At 42.3% G+C, this 23,986-nt stretch overlaps 1 protein-coding gene across 4 annotated transcripts in view; it reads left to right on the forward strand.

Annotated features, from left to right (window-relative positions):
• Positions 1-22,825, forward strand: part of LDB2 (LIM domain binding 2) — a 473,762-nt gene extending 450,937 nt beyond the window's left edge. The window contains exons 6-9 of one of the 4 annotated variants that reach the window (XM_004375161.2): positions 11,311-11,434; positions 15,802-15,953; positions 18,315-18,457; positions 21,509-22,825. In XM_004375161.2, the coding sequence (XP_004375218.1) occupies positions 11,311-11,434; positions 15,802-15,953; positions 18,315-18,419 (381 nt within the window). In that variant the 3' untranslated portion in view covers positions 18,420-18,457; positions 21,509-22,825. Of the gene's footprint in view, positions 1-11,310; positions 11,435-15,801; positions 15,954-18,314; positions 18,458-21,242 lie in introns of all 4 variants that reach the window. The other 3 variants (XM_012555194.1, XM_004375160.2, XM_004375162.2) reach the window with 3 other exon arrangements.
• The last annotated feature ends 1,161 nt before the right edge of the window (positions 22,826-23,986 follow it).

The raw sequence follows: 23,986 nt of genomic DNA on the forward strand, positions 1-23,986 counted from the left end.
AAAAGGTGGGTTAAGAAAGATCTGACCCATTTTCTGATACTAATTCCCTTAGTTGTTTTGGTTTCCATTCTATCACACTCATGGATTCAAAGCCTCACTCATTCCACAAACATTAGACCTGTAGCTTGATACTGAATAATATTTTTAAAAAAGAATAGGACCCAGCCCACCTCTCCAGTTTTTTAACCCGCTACGGTCGAGTCAATTCCAACTCATAGCGACTTTAGGGCTAGGGGGCAGGAAGCAGACGAGAGACAGTTTCTGCCAAAGGCAGGTTTAGTTAGAGTTGGTCAGGGACTTCTGGCCCTTGTGTTCAGTGTCTGGCTCATCCAAAGGCATAACAGCTGGTTAATAAGAATTTTTTTAATTTACCTGAAATTTGCTCATAGCCCCTCTAGATGACAGACAAGACTCCCTAGATGCTTGGCAATGATCATGGGTATTTTCAGGCAGGTGTTTCCACTAACAAGGCTTTCCTTTGGAAACATTCTGGCAACTGTGCCCTAGAACTTAGAGACGCTGATAGAAAACACGGATGGGGTATTTGCAGCAAAGGTCAGAATGAGTTATTTATAGGAAAGGATTTTTGATCAAACTTTTTGGATGTCCATTGGATCACCAAGATCTAATTTCCATGTTGTGTACATGTATATCCATATATACATAGGGCAGAAAACGTCTATAAAATTTTATCAGGTATGTCCTGACAAATTTCAAAATCTCTTCCATGAAGCCACTCCCCTCCAGCTTGGTTATACCCTCATCATTATAAACATTTACAGACAACTTTCTATATGCTCCGAAAAACAAACAAGCCCATTATTGTCAAATAGATTCCGACTTGTATGACAGAGTAGAACTGCTCCTCAGGGTTTTCTTGGCTGCAGTCATTACAGAAGCACATCACCAGGCCTTCTGTGGTACCTCTTGGTGGGTCTGAACCGCCAACCTTTAGGTTAGTAGTTGAGCACAAATTCTTTGCACCACCTAGAGACATTTCTGTATGCTAGTGCTTTAAATAGATGTTCTTGTTTCTTCTAACAACTCAATTAGTTAGGTACTATTGTTATCCAGTGAAAAAGCTATGGATCACAACAATTTGATCCCCAACCAATCATGAGTATGGTGCAGAACTGGGAAGCGTTTTGTTCCATCGTGAATGTGTCACCATGAGTTGGCAATCAACTAAGCAGCAGCTAAAAACAACAATATGGCAAATTAGTTATAATAAGTGTTGGAGTTGGAAAAGCAACCAGGGGAAGATGAGGCAGCCCTGGATTAGTGTCTACCACTGCTAGGCTAGAGGAACAAAGGCAAGAGGTGATGTTACATGGCCACTTGGTAAAGCTGGACCCATGGTGCACTTGTCTAGTGACAGCTAGAGACACAGTGGAGACACCAGCTTTGATGGAGAGGCCACCTGAAGCACAGACAGGGCAAGAAATACCCTTAGTTATTCCCTTACATGCTTCCCTCCAATCTCCCCCAATGCCTCCAATGGGTGAAACCCCACCTGCAGTGAGATGGCACAGACATCTGGGATATAACAGTGTGCAGGGGTCAGTCCGCTCCAGCACAAAACAAGCTGGACGTAAGTGGGTGGTTTTGAGCGCAAACAGGCAAAACTGGAACACCATAGAAGGGAGGGGATGCCGTGCCCAAGGACTTGGCAGAGGAAGGATCTGTGGGATTAGAAAAAAAGAGGATGTGCAGCAGGGCGTTTAATTGTCTCTTCTTTGGCCTGATGCATGGAGGCAGAAATGTCAGCATGGCTGCTGTGATGGGACTGCCACAGCTCGGAAAAGTACCCTCCTCCTCGCTGGGCCGGAAAAGCAGCCAGTGGCCTTCAGTGGTCATTGATGGGAGTCCTTGGCAACCTCAAAATTGAGATCAAGGAATAGATATTGAAATGTGACATCCCTTGCTCTGGGAGAACGATGGTCCCTCTAAGACCAGAGTGGCAGCTGCTGAGTGGTGAAGCCAGCTCTCACTGACCTGCCGCTATATTCTTCCTCTCCCTCCTCCTCCTCCTTCTCAGCCCTCCTCTCCCTGAGCTGAAGTAGGCTTCAGTCTCCAGGGTCGGATGAGATAACTTTCAGGAGTAATCAATTTGCAAAACAATTCAGAAAAGGAAAAGGCTTCCCTGGTTGAATCTTCAATAAAAAAAGAGGATGTTTTGAATTTGACAACCAATCTACCTTTAATCCTATCCAACCCAAATCACAAGCTGATGTTTTGGAATTGCATCACTTCTAACAGAAAGCATTTCTTTTCCTCTCTTGTTTTTCAGCCTCTAAAACAGAGTAGGTTTTAGTCATGTGGATGCCTGCTATTCATTCTTATCTGTTTCTAAACTGGGATTATTCAGTTTGCTTACTGTTTTTCTTTCAGATTTCATATGTTATCTTTTTCCATCGTCTTAATGTAAGATCTCTTTGTGCTGTGTCTCTTAATTAGGAGAGTTTGTTTCTTAATCATCCCCCACCTTCTGATATCTTTCTAATTCAGATTTAGCCAGAGGAGTAAATTACTGGGAAAAAAAAGATTCTGGTTTGTGTATTTGAACATTTTGGATTTATCACTGGATCCTAAAAATAGGTCACTGTCAGAGACATTAGCTACTAAGTGCTAAGTACCACTGGCCTGATTACCATCTTTTGCAACGTTCTATCTAGTGATCCCTTAAGTCCCAGGGAGACCATGTAATTTATTTCACAAAGTAGCTAACACACTACAATGTATCATATCACACACTGATATTATGGATGAAGGTGGGGGGCATTGGTGCAACAGTATTGATCACATTAACAATTTTCATATTTTGAACACTGACGTTGTTACAAACAAAAGGAGCCCCAGTGGCACAGTGGTTAAGCACTCGGCTGCTAACCCAAAGGTCATTGGTTTGAACCCACCAGCTGCTCCTCGAGAGGAAGATGTGGCAGTCTACTTCCAAAAAGATTACAGTCTTGGAAACCCTATGGGCAGAGTTCTGCTCTGTCCTATAGGGTTGTTATGAGTTGGAATTGACTTGATGGTAACGGATTTGGGTTTGTTTGTTCTTTTTTTTTTTTTTTCAGTTGTTCCAGGCATTGCATTAAGGTCTACATCTTGTTGTTGTTGTTAGTTGCTGTCAAGTCAGCTGTGACTCATGGTCACCTTATGTACAACATAACTAAACGTTGCCCGGTCCTGTGCCATCTTCACGGTTGTTGGTATGTTTGAGTCCATTGTTGTGGCTATTGTGTTAATTCATCTCATGAAGAGTTTTCCTTGTTTTCATTGACCCTCTACTTTACCAAACATGGTGTCTTCTTTTTTAGCATTGGTCTTTCTTAAAGACATGTCCAAAGTGAGCTGTAGCCTCACCAGCTTTGCTTCTAAAGAGAATTCTAGTTGTATTTCTTCTAAAACAGATTTGTTAGTTCTTTTGGCAGTCCGCAGCATATTCAATATTCTTTGCCAGCACCACAATTCGAATGCATCAGTTCTTCCATCTTCCTTTTTCATTGTCCAGCTTTCACATTCGTATGAGGCAATAAATATATGACTTGAGTCAGGCGCACCTTAATCATCTAAGTGACATTTTTGTTTTTTAAAACTTAAAAGAAGTCTCTTGCAGAGGATTTGCCCAATGCATTACATTTTTTGATTTCTTGACTGGTGCCTCTATGGAGGTTGACTGTTGATCCAAGTAGAATGGAACTGTTGACAACTTCAATTTCTTCTTCATTTACAGTGATGTTGTTTATTGCTTTACAAACATTATTTCAAATCATCGGAGATGGGTTTCATCATCCCCATTTTACAGATGAAGAAACTGAGACTCAGAAGGACAAATACTGGCCAAGAACATGCATCCAGTTAATTGCAGAGTTGAGACTGAACTCAAATGAATCTGGTTCACAAGCCTGCAGACCCTCATGCATCAGCTACCTTTCTGTGCACAGATCAATACCATGTGCAAGGAGCAATACAAAAACAGTGAAATCCTTTGAACCTGGTATCTTAAAGCAACGTATCCCATTCATATTCAGAAAGACAGACAACACAGCAGTTAGAAGTTAAGAGCACAGAGATGTGATAGGACGAACTTGACTGTAAACCTCTTCGCTGCCCTTCAAATAGCTGTACTACCTTGGGTATATAATAAGAATCCTATTCTTTAATATCACGTCTGGATGACTGAATGGCTTTGCACCTGTGTTTCCTCACCTATAAAAGTGGACAGGGAGGTGGTGAGGATTAATGATATATGTAAAGTTCATACCTTAGGACAGACACAGGGTAGGCACTCCATAGCTATCGTTATGACTCAACAAATATTTCATTATACCTGATACTACGCTGGAGCCCTGACGGTGCAGTGGTTAAGAGCTATGGCTGCTAACCAAAAGGTTGGCAGTTCGAATCCATCAGCTGCTCCTTGAAAACCCTATGGGACAGTTCTACTATGTCCTATAGGGTAACTATGAGTCGGAATTGACTCAATGGCAGTGGGTTTGGTTTTTAATACCATGCTTAATAAAAGGAGGGAGAAAAGTAAAATATAGCTTGCTACAGATAAAGAGATGAGTCAAGTCCACAAGAAAGGAAAATCCAATTCAAATATAAATGCTGGGATGTATATATATTAGTAGTAATAAGTTCTATAGAAATGAAAGAGTCCTCCGTGGGCCAGGATGGTCAGAGACAGATGTGGGATTTGAACTGGACCTTGAAAGACCTTAATTGTTTAGACCGATGTGACTCAAGTGTTGTCTGCCAGACTGCAAACTCTTACTGTGCCACAACAAGAGAAGGAGCTTAATTTGGAATGTAAATCAACTACATTACTGGGCACATTGTTTAGTTCATCTTTTTGTTTGTTTTTGAGTCAAGACTTTCTCAATGAAGGAAGCAGTACATTGAATTACATTCTGACTCAAGCTCCTTCTCTTGTCATGGATATGTAACAAATAATTTGCAGACTGCCTCCTTTGAGTGGGCCTAGATCAAGGCTCACCAAACTTTCTGCAAAGAGCAAAAAACCAAAAACCAAACAAACCCATTGCTATCAAGTCAATTCTGACTCATAGTGACCCTATAGGACAGAGTAGAACCACCCCATAGGATTTCCAAGGCTGAGATCTTTGCCACATCTTTCTCCCTCAGAGTGGCTGGTGGGTTCAAACTGCTGACCTTTAGGTTAGCAGCTGAGCACTTAACCACTGCTCCACAGAGCTCCTTCTGTAAATGGCAAGGTAGTAAATATTTTTAGGTTTCCAGGCCATAAGGACTCTGTTGTAACTACTCAGTTCCACTGTTATAGCACAAAAGCAGCTATAGACAATATGTAAGCATGGCCAAATTTGACCCACATATTGTAGTTTGCCAATCCCTTGCTTAGATGACTGGGAAAAAAAAGGGGGAGAAGGCCTTCTAGGCAGGAAGAATAACATGAGCAAAGGACCGAGCAAAGTACTGGCCTGACAACCCTGGCAGACCTGTGTACAAAGAGTAGATGTGGAACCATCAGAGTATGTCATTCAAAAAAGATAGAACTAAAATGTTAGCGTTAGACAGGGCCTAGGGTTGGGAGATAGTGGAATGCCTGCCCTAGGGTGTCAGCTTTGGGTTGGTGACAAGTACTACCTATTCTTGGGGTCCGAGCAATGAGATGAGCCAGAAGAAAGAGAATGAGCGTGTAGCTAAGAACAATCCAATTTCTCCAGGATGGCTGTCAGATGAGAATAAAACAAATCAAAACAGACAAACAAAAACACCATACCGTCTACATGTGATAGGTCCTCTGTTATTATGCAAAGGCAGGAATCCTGGGATTGAACTCAGATCTTCCTTCCTATTACAGGGCATGCAGTAATTGGGTGAATACATATGCACTTGTGGAAAGAATTCTACACAGAGGAGGCAACCATTTTTTATCAAATGGACACGTTCTTCACCTCTAAGCCTGCAGGCGCACTGGTTGAGAGCTCAGCTGCTAACCAAAAGGTCGGCAGTTCGAATCCACCAGCTGCTTCTTGGAAACCCTATGAGACAGTTCTACTCTGTCCTATAGGGTTGCTATGACTCGGAATTGACTGGATGGCAATGGGTTTGATTTAGGTTTTGGTTTAAGCCTGCAGGACAATGCCTGGTTTTTCTGTCATATTAACAGATAACTCTTTGATATAAATGTGGCCAAGCTATCTATTATCCATCCTTCCATCCATCCGTTTATCCACTCATTAAATCTCTATTGTAGTTATAGTATTCTACACCGAAAAGTCAGTGCTGGGGCCAGAATCCCAGGAAATGAAGTTAGAAGTCTAGGAGAAGCAAACAAAACAAAACAAAAACAAAATTGTTGCTGTCGAGTTGATTCCAATTCATGGCAACTCTATGTGTGTCAGAGTACAACTGTGCTCCATAGAGTTTTCAGTGGCTGTGGCCTTTTAGATGCAGATTGCCGGGTCTTTCTACTGAGGCATTTCTGGGTGGGTTGGAACCACCAACTTCCGGTTAGTAGCTGAGCACTTAAATGTTTGCACCAAGAGCTACCTGAAATCCCCGCTAAATCTGCAGAGGGTGTCCTTGGAGCTTTTCCAGGATGGGCAATATCTTTCTCTGGAGTGCAGACTGGATTTTTCAGGGACCACATTTTCAGGGACTTCATATTCAAAACAATGTCTCAGGCTGGGTCCCACTCCCTTCCACTGTGTCCTGGAATTCCTCCTGGTATCCTCCAACACCGCTGCAGGAAGAAACTAAACTAAATTGCAAGCCAGCGTGCAGTCTGCTACAGATGCAGCTGATGTGCTTGCAGCGGCCTTTCTTTTCAGGCAAAGGGAGTGGTCCACTGGGAACTTTCTAGCAGGCCTGACTTCACAGATATAACAGTTCTTCAAAATCAAAGGATGTGCCCGTATTGTTATGCTCAGTTCCGTTAATATGCCTGTGAGTGGTGTTTGTGTATGTGTGTGCATAAGTGTGCGTAGGGTGGGTGGGGAAAAGGCATGCCTAGTGTAGATTGGTTCATACGAAGCATAAACAGGAGGCTCTTTACCTGCTGTCAGTGGATGGGGCTGTAGAGGCTTCATAAGGTGCCCTTTTGGTGCAGTGGTTAAAGTGCTTGGCTGCTAACTTAAAGGTAGGCGCTTTGAACCCACCATCTGCTCCGCAGGAGAAAGATGTGGCAGTCTGCTTCCGTAAAGATTTCGCCTTGGAAATCATATGAGGCATTCTACTCTGTCCTGTAGTGTTGCTATGAGTCAAAATAGAGTCAATAGCAAAGGGTTTAATTATAGAGACTTCATAAACATTCAGAAATTTTGAACAAAATTTTGAAGACAGGCTTCATAGCTTTCCCCAGATTCTCAAGAGGGTCTGAGACCTCAGGGAAAGCAGGAATCGTGGCTCCAAAAGGGTTTGGCTAGCAGCTACAGGAACCCACTTCCCCAACCTTCTTCCTGCTTTCCTTTCATAACGCCCAAGGCCTTGGCTGCTGCCACGATGCACTGGCTTGATGCCAGGAAGGCAGGCTCTTATCTGGGTGAGCTCTGCCACCTACAGCACGCAGCCCAGCAAAGCCACTGAGGCTCTGCTGCAGACAGCGAGAGACTCATTTGCATACATGAATAAAAGGAGGGCCCAGAAACCCTCCACAGGAAGAAAAATGGCTTTGGGGACTCCTGATTAGCATTCAGAGATGCCAGCTCCTTTGGGGTGGGTTACAGTGATGAGAAGATATTTTTGCATTAAAGGGGAAGGGATAAATTCTGAGGCTTAGCACCTGTAAAAAGTGTTGCCCAAAACCCAGAGAGGAAAGACACTATGAAAAAGAAAGGTAACAAGCCCACGCATTCCCATTTCAAAGCGTGTTCAACACTGATAGCCTTTTCTAGGTCCAAATAGGTCATATTTGCCATCTAACTTGTCACTTGATTCAGAGAAATGTGATTTCCTAAGATGCTTGAACGGTAAACACAGGGTAGTTTTCTTAATATGCTGAAGTCGTTTTTAAGGAGGCTGAATATTCTCAAAGGACAGAGATAGTGCCACCCTCATCTTTGTGCCCCAGCACCTAAGCAGTGGGCCTGACACTTTCCAGATGTTCTTTAAATGCTGGTTGATTTAAGGCAATAGAAATGTGGGTTGTTTGCAATCTAGGTGGTGTTTGCTAATATAGAATCATCATATCTACTCTTTGTTGAACATCTATTATGTATCAGGCATATTATCTGAAATTCTCACAACAATGTATAGATGAGTATTGTCTTACGGGTGAAATTGAGACCCAAAAGTGTTAAGAGATTCCACAAGGATATGCACCTAATGGCAGAGCCAACATCCATACCTGGCCTCTTTGGCTTCTGAGTCCACGCTTGTTGCTTCCTGCCTGTATGTCCTCCATCATTGTAAGCTCATTTCTCAGGAATGGGAAATGGGTCAAAAGGGAATGGTTTAAAAACCTTTTTAACTTTTTTTAATTAAAAAAAAAGAGTTTCCCAGCCCTTAGAATTTCTCTGAAAGCTAGTCTCACGGTTCCAGTTTAATAATAAATGCAAACATCTTCTGACCCTGTCCAAATTTAGCAGTAGTTCTTCTTTGATGGATAATCCATTCTGAGCTCTATTCATAGAGATGATTGTACACTCCGCATGGTCTTGTGAGCATCAGTGGCTAGGGAAGGCAATGAGGTTGTCTGCAGCTTGCACAGACCTTAATTTCCAGCAATGAATTCTTAATACAGGAAGGAACACACAGAATCTTCACAATGTTGCAATATGGAGTTAATTGTAAAATAAGCTCCTCATTTTTTAACGATTTTTCTTTACAGATGTTTTAGATTGCAAAAAGGGCTCCAAAGTAGGCAAGAAGATGCACGAGATTTAAGATCCAGCATACCTAATCCCGATTTCATTCATTTCCAACCCCATTCACACAGTGTCAGATGGCTTCGTCTCACGTCCTTGTGTTTTGCAGGCTTTGAAATCTTGCTTTTTCCATCCACAGAAGCTGCAAATGGAAGAAGATTACAGCTGGGCCTTAAATGGGATTAGTTTTGGCAAAGATTTAGATCTTTGATAGGTAAAAAGGGCTGCGTATTATTTTTGCTCAATGAAAGTTATCATGCTTAGACATGAGAAGGAAGGAAGGGGGCACAGAAGAGTGGGGAGAAGTGAGAAGAGAGTGGAAGGAAACCACTGGGAATTTGTCCATCTCTTGCTGTCTCTATTATCCTTCCTAAAATCCAGAATATGTAGGGCAGTGGGCATCAAAGTTAAGTAGTATTTATCAGAATTACATAATGATACAGTTTTGAATAAGCACTTGGCTACCAACTGAAATGTTAGCAGTTCACATCCATCCAGAGGCACCTCAAAAGAAAGACCTGGCAATCTGCTTCTGAAAAATCAGCCATTGAGAACTTTATGGAGTGCAGTTGTACTCTGACACACACAGGGTCACCATGAGTGACAATCAATTCGACGGTAGCTGCGTTTTTTGTTTTTCTTTTTTTTTTTTTGGTTTATGGTTTTGAAAATGGAGATTCAGGGCCTTGCCTTCAGACCCAGTGAAACAGAAGGGGCAGAGCCTGCAAGCCTGCATTTTTAATAAGCAACCCTTTTGGTCCTGATGGAAGTGTTCTTAGACCCCACTTTGAGGAACATTGGCATAGAAAGATGCTCAGCTCTTTCTAAGAATCAGTCCTTCGATGCATCCATTCATCCGAGCCAAGGCTGGGAACACAGATAAAAGGCAAAGCGTTCATGGTCTAGTGGAGTAGACAGACTTGGCCGCGGATGGTTACAAATGTGAATACATCAGTCCATAGAGCAGAAAGCGCTGGGCGCTCTGGGAGTCCTGAAACAGAGACACCCAACTCAGCCTGCGTGGGGAGAGGTGCACAGTAAGGGCAGGGAACCTTAACAGAAGAAGGGCCATCAACTACTGGTGGGCCTTAGCCCGAAGAGAGGAGGAAGAATTCCAGGTTGAGGGAGCCTGTGGACACAGGCAATGTGCCCTCTTCTGAGAAGTGCTCAAGGTGAGGGCTGGCCAAAGGCAAGAGGGAAATAAGGAAGCTAGAGACTGCCCATCTGTCTTTCATAATAAATTTTTTTTTTCACCTGGGAAGATGTGTTGCTAATATTTGTATCACTGTAATTGCAACAACACAGGAGCCCTGGTGGTGCAGCAGTTAAGCGCTCAGCTGCTAATCAAAAGTTCAGCGATTGGAATCCACCACCTGCTCTGTAGGAGAAAGATGTGGCAGTCTGTTTCCATAAAGATTACCATGCTGGAAACTCTATGGGGCAGTTTTACTCTGTCCTATAGGGTCACTGAAGCCCTGGTGGCACAGTGGTTAAGAGGTATGGCTGCTAACCAAAAGGTCAGTAGTCTGAATTCACCAGCCGCTCCTTGGAAACCCTGTGAGGTAGTTCTACTGTGTCCTATAGAGTAACTATGAGTTGGAATTGACTAGATAGCTCACAATAGCAACAATTGCCACAGCAATTAATGTATTATTCCGTACTGTGGTATTCATCCTCTTTGATACAGTACTCGAAATTAAGTGGTATTCTGATAGGCTTCTAACCAAGAAGGAATTTGGAAAAGTCCAAGACAATCCTAAATGGTTTTACCTTCTTGTTTCACTCATTAATCTTTGTCTTCGGATGTCTGGGACCAAAATAAAGCTGAAAAATCTAATCAAAGCAGGGAACGAGGTGACCGTGTGCATAACCACAGAAAAATCTCCCATACTGAACAAATGTAGGCATATGTTATTTACATTTTTATCATGTGTAAACCAAAATGAGTACATGAATAAAAATAAAGTAGGGTTCACCCATCAGCCTTTATAAGAAATAGGATCAAAAAGTACCTGTAATTGCCACTTGTTCTCCAGCTTTTAAAAGATAGATTTTAATGCTAGTAATCTGCATAAGCTAGCATTGTAACTCCCAGCGTGTGGTTATACAAACAGGAGCAACAGCCAGCAACCAGGGCAGAATCAGAGCATGCTATGCTTCACGGAGCCATACAAAGCATCTGTACAGAAAGTGTCGTGTGTGTGTGTGTGTGTGTGTGTGTGTGTGTGTGTGTGTGTATGGGCATGTGTGTGTATAAATCAGTTATAATGTCACATTATACAGATACTAAATTAAGTGGATGTAATAAAGTGTTGGCAATATTTCTTTTCCTCCAAACAGGAAAAAAAGAACAATATCCTTCAGCTTTCTAATTGATTCCACCTGTTAACATTATTTATTGCAATTAATATTCTCAAGTCGTGAAACACCAATGTCTTTGAACTTCTTGCAGTTGTGTGTAATACTGGAGCCAATGCAGGAACTGATGTCGAGACATAAAACCTACAACCTCAGTCCGCGCGACTGCCTGAAGACCTGCTTGTTCCAGAAGTGGCAGCGGATGGTGGCGCCCCCAGGTACACTCTGGCTCTTCACCCTCCTTAGAATGCGGCTTCTATGGGGAATGAAGCGATAAGCAAAAGAAGGAGGTGATCATTCATTTATCAGGAGAAGTAGCTTATTGGGGATATTCTGTCCATGATTTTGGACTTAGAAATATTGAATCTGTGAAGAGCGAACATCTTTAAGGATCATCTAATATTGTTTCCTCACTTGCCAGTCAGGACTTGAAGCCCAGAGAAGTAAAACAACTTGTTCAAGGTTACCAAGAAGGTGGTTGACAAAGCCTAGATCTGAACGAGAATCTCCTCTCTCCCCGTCCACTAGACCAGACGGCTCACTTCTCACGGCTTAGTGTTTTGGGTTGTGTTGTAGTCGTTTTGTTTTACTTTTAATGTTAGGAATAATGAAAAGGGAGGGACGGGGGAGGAAGAGAGGGAGAGAAGGAAAGGAAGGAGGGAGGGAAGGAAGAGAGGGAGAGAAGGAAAGGAAGGAGGGAGGGAAGGGAGGGAGGCAGGAAGGAAAAAGGAAAGGAGAGAAGGAGGGAGGGGGAGAGGGAGGAAAGAAAGGAGAGAGGGAGGGAAGGAAGAGAGAGAGGCAGGAAGAAGAAAGGAAGGAGAAAAGGAAGGAGAGAGGGAGGAAGGGAGGTAGGAAGGGAGGAAGGAAGGAAACTGAAAGAAATTTTGCTCTACTTTTTAAGATATTTCATATCAAAAGTTACTCTGATCATGAAGAGAATACATAAAAGATTCCATTTTTCTCACTTACCTAGAATGCAGTTTAGATACTATAGTCTCCTGCTGGGGTTCTGAAATTACCGCTTCAAGTCATCATTAATTGTCTGTCTATCTAATACATTTTCACTCCCAGGCATGTGTCGAGCCTCATTGATCATAAAAGCAAAACGTATCCATTCTCTAAAAATTATTTTTATAAAGAGTAATTATTAACATGAGGCACATAGCTTTCTGAAGCACAAGATATAATGGTCACCTTCTGCTGGTAATTGGCCTGGGGTTTTATGTAAAACGAATATAGCAGATTTAACCAAGTACATATTTAGAAAGCTGAGAATGTGAGCTTTATTTTACATAGAATAGTTGCACCCCTATCTTAGGGAGAATTTTAGACTTTTAGAACATTATTTTTCAAATATATTAAAAGTGCTTAAATTGGCCTTATTTTCTCTTTCAATATCAATAAGCCTTTATGGGGAAAAAAATACTCACTCAACAAACGCTTCAAGCACCTACGTTTTCCAATACATGCATATATAGTCCATATATTATGTAATTCATTCATCCATTCAACAATTATTTCTTGATCCCCTAATAGATGTCTGTTCTAGCCGCAGCGGGTGGCTAGAATGAAAGTCAAAAATTGCAGCCCTCACGAATCTCCCTTTTATCTTATTGAATCCTCACAACACCCTTATAAGAAATTGACTATTATCGTCATTTTGTACAGTGGGTCCTGAGGCTTAAAGAAGGAGTTTGCCAAGGCTGGTCTCATAGTTAGTAAATGAAGGAGGTATGTGTAACAGCCAGGTTTTTTTGGTCTCCAAAGTTCATGCCTTTTCTATAGCAGCTTCCTGCAGTTAATAGAAATAATCCCGGAATGTACATTGCTGTCAAGTTGATTCTATATATCCCAATTCCATGAATAATGAACAGATACCAAAATTTTACATATATATATATATATATGCAGCAGATTTACATTTTTTTAGGTCTAAGAAAGAAGAGGAGCCCTGGTGGCAGAGTGGTTAAAGTGCTAACTGAATGGTCAGCAGTTGGAAACTACCAACTGCTCTGCGGGAGAAAGATGTGATTGTCTGCTTCCATAAAGATTTACAGCCTTGGAAACCCTGTAGGGCAGTTCTACTCTGTTCTATAGAGTATATGAGTATATAGAGTATATATGGGTCAAAATCAACTCAATAGCAATGAGATTTTTGTTTTTAAGGAAGAAGATTTTTATCAGGGACAGACTTGGGTATTTGCTTGACTTTAGAATGTCCAAATGCAACTCTTTTTCCAACTTCGTTGAGCTGAAATAAGTCTAACTCTGTCCCTCTCACCTTCATGGTAGACCCTTTGATAAAAATCTTTGAGCATTGTTATTGTTGTTAGATGCTGTCAAGTTGACTCTGACTCTAGTGACCTTATGTACAACAGAAGGAAACGTTGCCTGGCTCAGCGTCATGCTTACAATTGCCAGCATGTTCGAGTTCCTTGTTGCAGCTATTGCTCCAATCCATCTACCAAGGGTCTCCTACGCGCTCGTTGTTCCCTCCACTTCACCAAATTTGATGTCCTCCTTTAGTAAATAATCCCTCCTGATGATGTGTCCAAAACAAGCAAGTTGACAATGTTCTGTTGTGATCCATAAGGTTTTTGTTGGCTAATTTTTTAAAGTAGATTGCCAGGCCTTTCTTCCGAGTATCTTCTTAGTCTGGAAGCTCCACTGAAACCTGTTCACCATGGGTGACTCTGCTGGTATTAGAAATACTGGTGGCATAGCTTCCAGCATCACAGCAATGTACAATCGACCACAGTAAGACAAACTGACATAAGAAAATAATTATTTATGAAATAAAAAATGGTATATAAATAGGAACATAACCTACATATTTTCACAAAAGTCAGGGAAATTTAGTGGACTAAGTGGTCTTTGAACTGAGCCTTAAAGGAGACTCTTCCTTATTGTCCATCAGGGGCAGCCTGGGTGTTTTAATAAATGTTACCAAGTCCTCTCAGTTTCACTATGGCCCTGGCTTACCTTCTTTCCATCAGGCTTGGGTCTAGAACAGGGTTAGCAAAAAGGATGCCCTTAATTGCTGTATGCAAGGCTTGTGGAGCTATAGCCAGGCTCAGGGAGATGAGAAGAAGTATGGACCTGAGCTCCAATACTTCCTAGCTACATAAATTTTGGCAAGTTACTAAACTTTTCTGTGCCTTAGTTTTCTTAGTTACAAAATAAAGATTATAGTCATAGTAACTAATTAATAGGATTGTTATGAAAATAAAACATTTAATACATTTTCAAAATGTTAAGAATAGTGCCTGGCACAAAGTAAGCCTTGCTCAATTCATATATTTTAAATAATTAATAACATTCCTCTTGCCACACATTACCATGGGTCTTTGGACTTCCATTAAGGCTTCAGCCCTTCCTTCAGGTACAGAATGTGTTTCTTAGTTGCCAAACAAGCCTTTAATAAGTTTAGCTTTCCTCCAGTAATATGCTGGCTGTAGCATACATCGTTTCCAGTGATTTTGAAATTAGTGACGTTTTTAAACTCCAGGGTCAGACCATGGGTATTTCTACTGAGCTTGGGAATCTCTAAGCTCCATATTCGCAGCTAATAGAACTGATGCTTCCTCTTCCTTTCACTTGAGAATTTCAAGATGTAATAGAGCTAGGTTGCAATATGACACTTAGCCAGTAGATGCTACTATTACACGCTGGTTAATGAACTTAACGGTACAAAGTTTTTACTTTCTTTAGTACCTGAGAGACTTCCTAGGGAGCCCGGAAGCCCTCTCTTTGTTATAAATAAAAAGTTTTTGTTAGTTGTCAGCTCCAATTCATGGCAACCCATGTACAACAGAACAAAACATTACCTGTGCCATCTTCACAGTCATTGACATTCCTGAGTCCAATGTAGTGGCCACTTTGTATTTCGAGTACCTTCCAACCTAAGAAGCTCACCTGCTTCCAGCACTGTATCAGATAATATTCTGTTGTGATCCATAGGGTTTTCATTGACTAATTTTTGGAAGTAGGTCTCCAGACCTTTTTTCCTAGTCTGCCTTAGTCTGAAACCTCTCTTGAAACCTGTCCACCATGGGTGGCCCTGCTGGTATTTGAAATATCAATAGCATAGCTTCCAGCGTCATAGCAACACTGAAGTCACCACAGTAAGACAAACTGACGGATGGTAGAAAGAGAAGGTAGAACAAGTAAAAAAAAAAATTTTTTCCAAGTTTTATGATGGTATTAATATTTTTAATTGAACTACGAAAGCATGGCAGCAAGAAAAAGTATTCATTGCTCACCCACCCCTAAAATATATGAATAGATTGCAGTCATATGTACAAAATTAGAAAGAACAATACAAATTTTGTCTCCATATAAAAGAAAAGAGCTCCACACATTTTAGTGCTAAAAATAAATTAACACCTTTCTCCTCTCTCTCTCTTTTTTATTTTTTATTTTGTATGTGTGTGTGTATGTGTATGTGTAAAGTTAAAAGAAATGGAAATAGTCTCTTCTTTTTAATTTATGAACACAGCTTCATCGGAGGGACAGGATCCTGGTGGCTGGTTGCTTCAATGCTTTTAGCCTGGAACTGATCCCTCTTCCCTTCCTCATATTGCAGCAGAACCCACAAGGCAACCGACCACCAAGCGGAGAAAAAGAAAAAACTCCACCAGCAGCACTTCCAACAGCAGCGCTGGGAACAACGCCAACAGCACTGGCAGCAAGAAGAAGACACCAGCCGCAAACCTGAGTCTGTCCAGTCAGGTACCTGTAAGTCTCGCTTTCCTTTTAGGCCTGACTTCCCGCCTTTGCCTGTCTTTCTATTAAAGGGGCCCTTGTGAAAGTCTCGTAGCTACAGAGCCATTCTGGGCAGGTTGGAGGTGAGGGAGGGGCTGGGATGGGAGGATATCTGCCTTGGAAAGCTTCCCCTGCAAACTGGGAGGAATATTAAGAGTCTATGCTGCAATGGGACCTGAATTAAAAAGCCGGCAGAGTCACAGACAGGAGATATGTCACTTAAGGTTTAATTAAAATATCACTTAGCAGCATGCCTAGTGGCAGATTAGGCCTGCTTGCCACCCTCATCAGAGACCCTGAGCTCCACCGGAAACGAGCTCCCGGAGCTCAGGCTCCATATCGTAATTTGACTTGGGCCTTCCCGACATGGGCATCCCCTCCTATTTAAGACTCAGGTAATTAACTCGCAGCCACTAAAAATGCAGCCCAATGGATTTTGCTTTGCCTGTTTCATTAGCTCAGGGGGAGGATCAGCCCAGGGCATGAAAATTTGGTCTCAACTCTCTTGACCCCTTTCTTTTGTTTCTGGGTCTTGGCAAAGGAAACAGGCCACTGGGAAGGGGGCATCTTTGAACCCCAAAGCTGACATCCAAGTGTAAACCCCAAACAGTGTAAAGTGTGCTGGACCTTTCCATGCCTCAGTGTAGTTATTCTTCATCGCCTATGACTTCTTCTCAAACTCTGACCTTTCTGCTTAGTTCCTTCCTGACTTCTGACTCATTACTGGGCCCAGTATTACACCATTTATTGCTTTTAAATGCTCATGCTTCCTTAAGCATTTGTTTCTCCTTCTCCCGTCTATGATTCCTTCTTTCCTTCTTTGCTGCCGTCATCACCTCACTCTGTCACTAGGCATTTAACTGTCATTTGAATTCTGACTCTTTCCTGATATCCTCTAGCTACTGCGTCTTTGGAGGTGTTCCCTACTTCTTGTTACTTCTCTCAGCCAATACAGCTGTGACCTTTCCCTCTACTTTCATTTTTGTCCCTGTTGGTCTGTTGGTCTTGCCTTCTTGTTCCGGTCCTGCTCCATCTCTCCATGTGAGTGGAGCTTTTACAAGGGATTTCTCATTTACTTTCAGATATGCCTTTCAAGTCTGTCCCCACCCATTTTTAGCCGCTTTCCATTGGTCAGTTCTCTTTGGCCAAAACCAACCACATAGGTAACCTGATAATTACGTGAGCCATTGAGGTTCTTCTTCTATCTTCTGCGGACAGGGAAGATGGTTTCTATTCCCATCGCATGAGAAAGAAGGAGCCACGGAAAGAGTGACCAGCCTGCTGGGAGAGGCACCATTTTAATTATAAGACCATTAGGAGTTATAGTTCTCAAACAATGCCAAAATCTCCTCTATTCTCTGAACTGGGCCTCACACCTATCACCCCTGAAACAATTAAATGAGAAAAACAGAGTATCTCTGAATGTACCAGTAAGTTATACCCACCCCTGAAAAAGAACATGCAAGCTGCCCATTTAGTCATCTAATCCTGGTGTTTTAGAAACTAACATTTGTTAGTTTCATCTAACAAAAGAGGAAAATGTATTCAAGAGAATACTGGCAATAGTAAGATTAAAAAAAAACAAAGCAAAACACAGACCCTGTCATTCAAGACTTCAATATCTAATCTAAGGATGGCAGAGAGGTTTCCTCTCTCCTGCCAGTTCCATCCCTGGTGTCAGCTGCACAGAGTACAGTATTGAGGATTCTGAGTCCCAGACTGGGTTTGGTGTGCCATCCATTGGTGATGTCTGCCATGGATGGAGATGTTTTAGTTGGAATGATTTTACTTTAAGAGCACATGTTTTTTCTGATCCATAATGCTCCTTTCCTCCAAATCAACAACTGCATTTTAGTGGAAGATACTTGTATCAAAAGGGTTTCTAAGGAGGGGAGGCCATTTGGACTTTGTGAAGACAGGACACCATTAGAAAGTGAGAGTTGAATTTCAACACTATGCCCGTACTGAGCAATTAAAAAACATTTTAATTAAGTAAAAGGTACAGCTGTCCAAGATAGGCAAGGAAGACAACCAGGTTAGAGGATGTGAAAATTTTTATGTGTACCCTAGTTACATGAGGTTTAAATGATGAGCATTTGGGTGGCTTGTACTGACCACATCATTTAACCCTGTCTACTGAATTACCAATAATATTTTACTGTTTAAATAGAAATGCCATCTGTAGGTATTCCCTGCCTGCACCAAAGGCACGAACAGATTCAGTGAGCAACCGTGACCACAGCCGTGGTCCACTCAGCTGCCACGGCAGCAGTGTGTGCGCCTGGAGAGGACTAGGGTTTAATCCTTGGATTCTGCTTCTCACTCCATGAGCAGGGGCTAGGAGCGATCCCGAACTGCAGCCTCAACCCTGGGAGGGATGGAGACCTGTGTCATTCAACAGCAGTGACCCCTTCTGGCCAATTTAAGGAGAAGCATTGAGGGGCCCTGAAAGGAGTCACTTCCAGTCCTCCTCAGAGGTTGGTGGTCCTTGCACGGGGGATTAGTGAGAAGATGTGACACGGGCAAGAGCTGGCGGCAGCTCCAGGCCTCCAGCCGAGGAGCAGAGGTCTGCCTCCTGGGGATCCAAGGGCATATGGACTACTTGCAAAGGGATCCATATTGCCTCCTGTGGGATACACAAGACAGCAGAGATGGGAAGGCAGTGTACTCTCACTGCCGATGTTGGGGGGATTTTGAAAGACGTGGGGTTGGGGGAGATACTGCCAACATCCCATACCTAGAGGCAGTTCAGAATGCACTTTGTGTCCCATGTACCTTATGTGAGACTGCCAGAGCAGAGAACCTCTATACTCTCTGAGCCTATCCTAACCTATCCTAGTCTAGAGGTTACATGCTTGTGTAAGTGGTCTCAAGTATCCAGGTGCATATGAAGTCCTCAGTGCAAACCCACATGTCTCTTTTGTAGCACACCTTCTAACAGTCATTCAGTCATGTGCACACACATACACACACGCACACACACACATACAAGCACACACACGATTAGGTATCTGGCTAAGGATATTTTCTATAAGCAGTAAAGCAAATGTGGCATCTCTCTGAAATTTAGGACGCTTAAAAATACCTATGACTGGGCATATTTTCCAGCAGTTCATAACACAAAGATGTAGCAAACATATTACAAATGCAGGTCAGCCCCGCTTGAAATGATTCAAACCACTATTTTTATAGCACTTTTCCTGAATGACTACTGTTTTCTAATATAATGCATCTGGAAGGTTGAGAACTTTCCTTCTAATATCATGCTTAAGTTGGCTTCTTCTTGTTTCTGCTCTCTTCTCTGAAATGATGCTTACCTTCTCAAGCTCTCCCAGCCTCTCTCAATGACCTCGTAGTCACGATACTAATGTAGATCCACGTGGGTGCTTCTAACATCCTTGTCCTGCCCCCATGAGACATTATGCATGGATTTTCCAAGCCCTTCAAAATGTGATGCACACAAATCATCAAATGAGATTAACCCTCCATGTCTGGCCATACTCACAGTATTCTTTTCACTCACCTTTGCTCTTCATCATTAGTGTGGTCTTCTAATTACCTGCAACCAAGTGTCACTTTCTTATACTGTTCACCCCCAACAAGTAGAATACCAGCTGCCCCAGCTAACCCAATAACATTCACATCTCTGAGGTGGCCAAGCTCCATCTAAAATCCTGTCAGAATTCCTGCCACTCGGAAGCATTGTGTCTATGTTACATCTCACCTTCAAGAGGCCTCATGAGTCTGCTTACATGTCAGTGTCATGCCTGATTCTTATTGCATAATAAAGATGTTCTTGAACGCACACATCGGCATATCCTACCAGTACCTTTACCAATACTTTCATGGCTGGGTTGACCAAGGTCATACTTTAGGCATTAACTTTATCTGGGACATTTCCATTTACAGTCATTTTTATCAATTCCCAAGAATGATTAGTCAGAAACACATTTTTGAAACCTGTTGATGATCTTCTCTAATTCTAGAGATTCTAGTTCTACTACTGGGTGGGAAAAAACAACAACAACAACAACTAAAACAACATTTTGTATTCCAAAAGAGACCAGGTGATAAGTAAGGTGTTTGTTCAATGGGCGGCTTCAAAATTCAAGAGGGGATTTGAGAGCTTCCTGGATCTTCTCCTGACCATAGGCAGTCTTCTACTCTACCACCCCAAGAAAGCCCTCTTGACAACGCCTCATTGAAGAGCATTTTTGCCCAGTTGTCACAGTGCATTATGGAATTTTCCTCCTTAGCAGGAAGCCCACCATTACATATCCAAAAGCATTGTGGCCCTGCTTTTCCTGACCTCCATGGAGGCTACTAACAGTTGGTCAGTCTCATGGAGTCACTGCACTTTTAAGTGGAATATTGCTCAAAGCCTGCCCAGAAGTGTCCATCTGACAGGTGTCCTGTCCCATGCCCAGGTCACCCATCAACCCCATATGGTCCCCTTTGAACAAAGAGGCTGGAGCTGTGCCCTGTGTATGCATCTTTCTCCCCCGTCCCTGTGCCTCTCCAGGCGTGGCCTCCAAGATGCTCCCAGCTACAGTAGGTGGCTTCCTTGTTTGCATGGAAGGACAATTTGTGCTTAAAGGAGTGATTAGATGAATTCTTCTTGCACGTTCCCCTTTTTGATGACAACTAGCTTCATCAATGTAATTATAATGAGTGCTCTTCATCTTCCTTTTATGGCACCAGCTGGACAGACTGGTCCTCTTTACTGCCCAGATTGATGGCAGGGCTGCCTGTGTGGGGATAGGTGACAGGCACCATGAAATAACAGATGGTAAATTCAGGGCTTGTTGGCAATCAGCAGGTTTTTGCTAATGACTTAATTAGCTATGCAAATTGTCAAATCAGTGTGAACATTGTTTTTATCGAAAACTTTACCTAAATTAATTACCATGATTAAGTAGCAGAATGTCAAGGATATTGGCTGCATAAAAGGGCCTGGCTGAGTAGAGAAAGGAGAGATTCTGTCTCCAATTAAAACATATACCGTCCTTGGGACAGACAAAATACCATTTGGAAAGAGTGGCGTATTAGAGACTGGCAGCTTCCAGATGCCTCCATTCACTGCTAGTTTCCAAAGCCACTCACAGGCCCCAAATAAGAGTGGCGGATTTTTGGAGATACCGCAAAGCACCCTGCAGAAAGTTCCACACAGCCCTCTAAAAAGTCCCCCATGTCAACAGGTTAAAAGCGTGGCTTTTTTTTTTTTTTTTAAATTTTGGAAAATCCATTTTTTTATTTCTGCAGATTGCTAGCATTGCTCATTCTCCGGTGTCAGGCTGCCCACTAAGGACATAAACTCGGGTGGTTGGTACACAGCAGGAGGCGATGTTTATTTCCTGTAGAAATCAGATATGCCTCTCGTCCCTCCCCCACCCGACATCGACACTTGACCCCATTGTACATTACACAAGTGTGTCTGTCCTAGCTTCCCCGACTCCTCCCACGATTTTTTTACGCTGCACTTCTCTCTTCCAAGGTTTCCCTGTAATAATGTCAGCTGCTGTTCACAGGACGTGATGGTGGTAGGAGAGCCAACTCTGATGGGAGGAGAGTTTGGGGACGAGGACGAAAGGCTAATCACTAGATTAGAAAACACGCAGTATGATGCGGCCAACGGCATGGACGACGAGGAGGACTTCAACAATTCCCCCGCCCTGGGGAACAACAGCCCTTGGAACAGTAAACCGCCTGCCACTCAAGAGACCAAATCAGAAAACCCCCCACCCCAGGCTTCCCAATAAGAACATCTGCATCCAAATCCACTCTCAGTAGGCCAGTGGGTCAGAATTACTGTTCCAGGTCTTTATTTACAGGAGAGAAAAGACGAGAAATACACAAACTTTTCCACGCAAATACTTATTTCTAAACCACAACAATCTGATTCTCTTTCTTTCACTTTTTTCTCCTTTAATTGAAAGGATCGTTCCAAATAAGCTTCTGTGACCCTACCTTGGAGGCTTTCGCAGGTAATACAGATACTGGCACTGATTGTAATTCAAGCAAGCAAATGCTAGTGCAGCTCCTGGCACGTTTTTAATACCACGTTTGTGTTGAATATCCTTTTCACGCATTCAGCGAAGGCCATATTGTCCATAAGCCCTCAGTGCTCAGGACCTCATTAATTATGCTGATGACTTTTTAATATTGTAAAATATTTTCTGCTTTTTGACTTGCATCTGAAGGTTTCTTGTTTCAGTAAAAAATGAAAAGAAAAAAAAATCCACTTTTGGAAAGTAATTTCAATGTACTTTTCTTTCCTCTTACTCAAGTTTTCTTTCATTGGGTAACAGCTAAAAGGGCCCAGTGAGGAAATTTATGGGCAAGCTGATGTCAGTTGGCTCTTGAGTAATTTAGCCCGAGAGCTGAAACAAGAAATGTCTTTTTGTCATCAAAGACACAAAGGCAGATTTTTATGTGAAGAAAGACACTTGGCCCCTGGAGAATTTATGCATTTGTAAAATTGCTGTTGATCCAAATATTTTCAAGCCATGTAATCCATTAATTTTGTGGGCAGTTTCATAAATCTGAAACTTTTTTTTGTTTTAATTGTATTTGAGTTGACTGTTCTTTCTTTTCATAGTATATTTCTTGTATAATATTTTGTAAAGCCCTCAGCTGGTTCTTTTATGGGGACTTTTCTTTTTTGGGCAATTCCAGTGTATTTATGTGAAACTTTATAAGAGAACTAATTTTTCCATTTGCATATTAATATGTTCCTCTACACATGTAAAGACACAGTGGCTCCGTGTGTTATCGAACAGCTGTATTTTATGTATGCTTTACTGATAAGTGTGCCAGTAATAAACTGTGTTAACAACCAAAACAAGGGAATCTGGCTATTTGTAAGTACGGGGGTAGAAATCTGCCCACACTTATGAGAAGGGGTGAGCTTGGATTTATTATGGTCCGGACTCCAGATGGGGCGGAATTGGTAAACCTGTGCCATCTCTGTTAAAACATGGTTCCCTTCCCCATTAACTACATCGTCCTTCCTATGCAGACATAGGGGTGCATTCCCTGTGCAGCACACTGTGCCGGCTGAGGATACAAGGATGAGAAGGGATGAACTGGCTTCATGCTCCTGGAGCTTGCAATCAATAGGAATGACAGTAGCTCCCCTGGGCGGTGCAAATAGTTAACATGCTCGGCTGCTAACCGAAAGTTTGGAGGTTGAATTCACCCAGAGGTACCTTGGAAAAAAGACCTAGAGATCTACTTCCAAAATATCAGCCATTGAAAACCCTGTGAAACACAATTCTACTCTGACACACATTAGACCGCCATGAGTTGGAGGTAACTTGAAGGCAGCTGGTCGATTCCACTCACTGAGTGCTTCCTCTGCACCAGTCAACTCTACTGAACGTTCTTAATGCTCCCAGACATGATTTCAGTTAATCCTCACAACAGCTACACAAAATAGGCATTTCTATCCCATTTAAGAAACGAATGTTACTTGCCTATTTTTCTAAGAGATTTGCTATACAGAGAGCATGAGAAATTTACTTGTGGACCTTTTTTGGTTAAAAAACTTTCCTCGTATTTTTCTACTTTGTACTAATGAGGAAGGGGGTAGTAGAGGTTCAGTGGTAGACCTCTCACCTTCCATGTGAGAGACTCAGGTTTGACTTCCTACCAATGCAGCTCAAGTACAGCTATCACCCATCTATCAGTGGAGGCTTGGGTGTTGCTATGATGCTGAACAGGTTTCAGCAGAGCTTCCAGACTAAGACAGACGAAGAAGAAAGGCCTGACAGTGTACTTTCAAAAATCAATCAGTGAAAACTGTATGGGTCACAAGTGTCTGAACCACAGCCGATCAGGCGGATGGTGCGGGACCAGGCAGCATTTTGTTCCGTTTTGCCTGAGGTTGCCATGAGCCAGTCATTGACTGGACAGAAGCTAACACCAACACGCTAAAGAGGAAGATGAGAAAGGATATCTGTTAGCATTGATTGAGTGTGGATTATGTTCCAGGCAATTTTATTATC

This window comes from Trichechus manatus, unplaced genomic scaffold (genome assembly GCF_000243295.1).
Source record: "Trichechus manatus latirostris isolate Lorelei unplaced genomic scaffold, TriManLat1.0 scaffold00034, whole genome shotgun sequence".
NCBI lineage: Eukaryota > Metazoa > Chordata > Mammalia > Sirenia > Trichechidae > Trichechus > Trichechus manatus.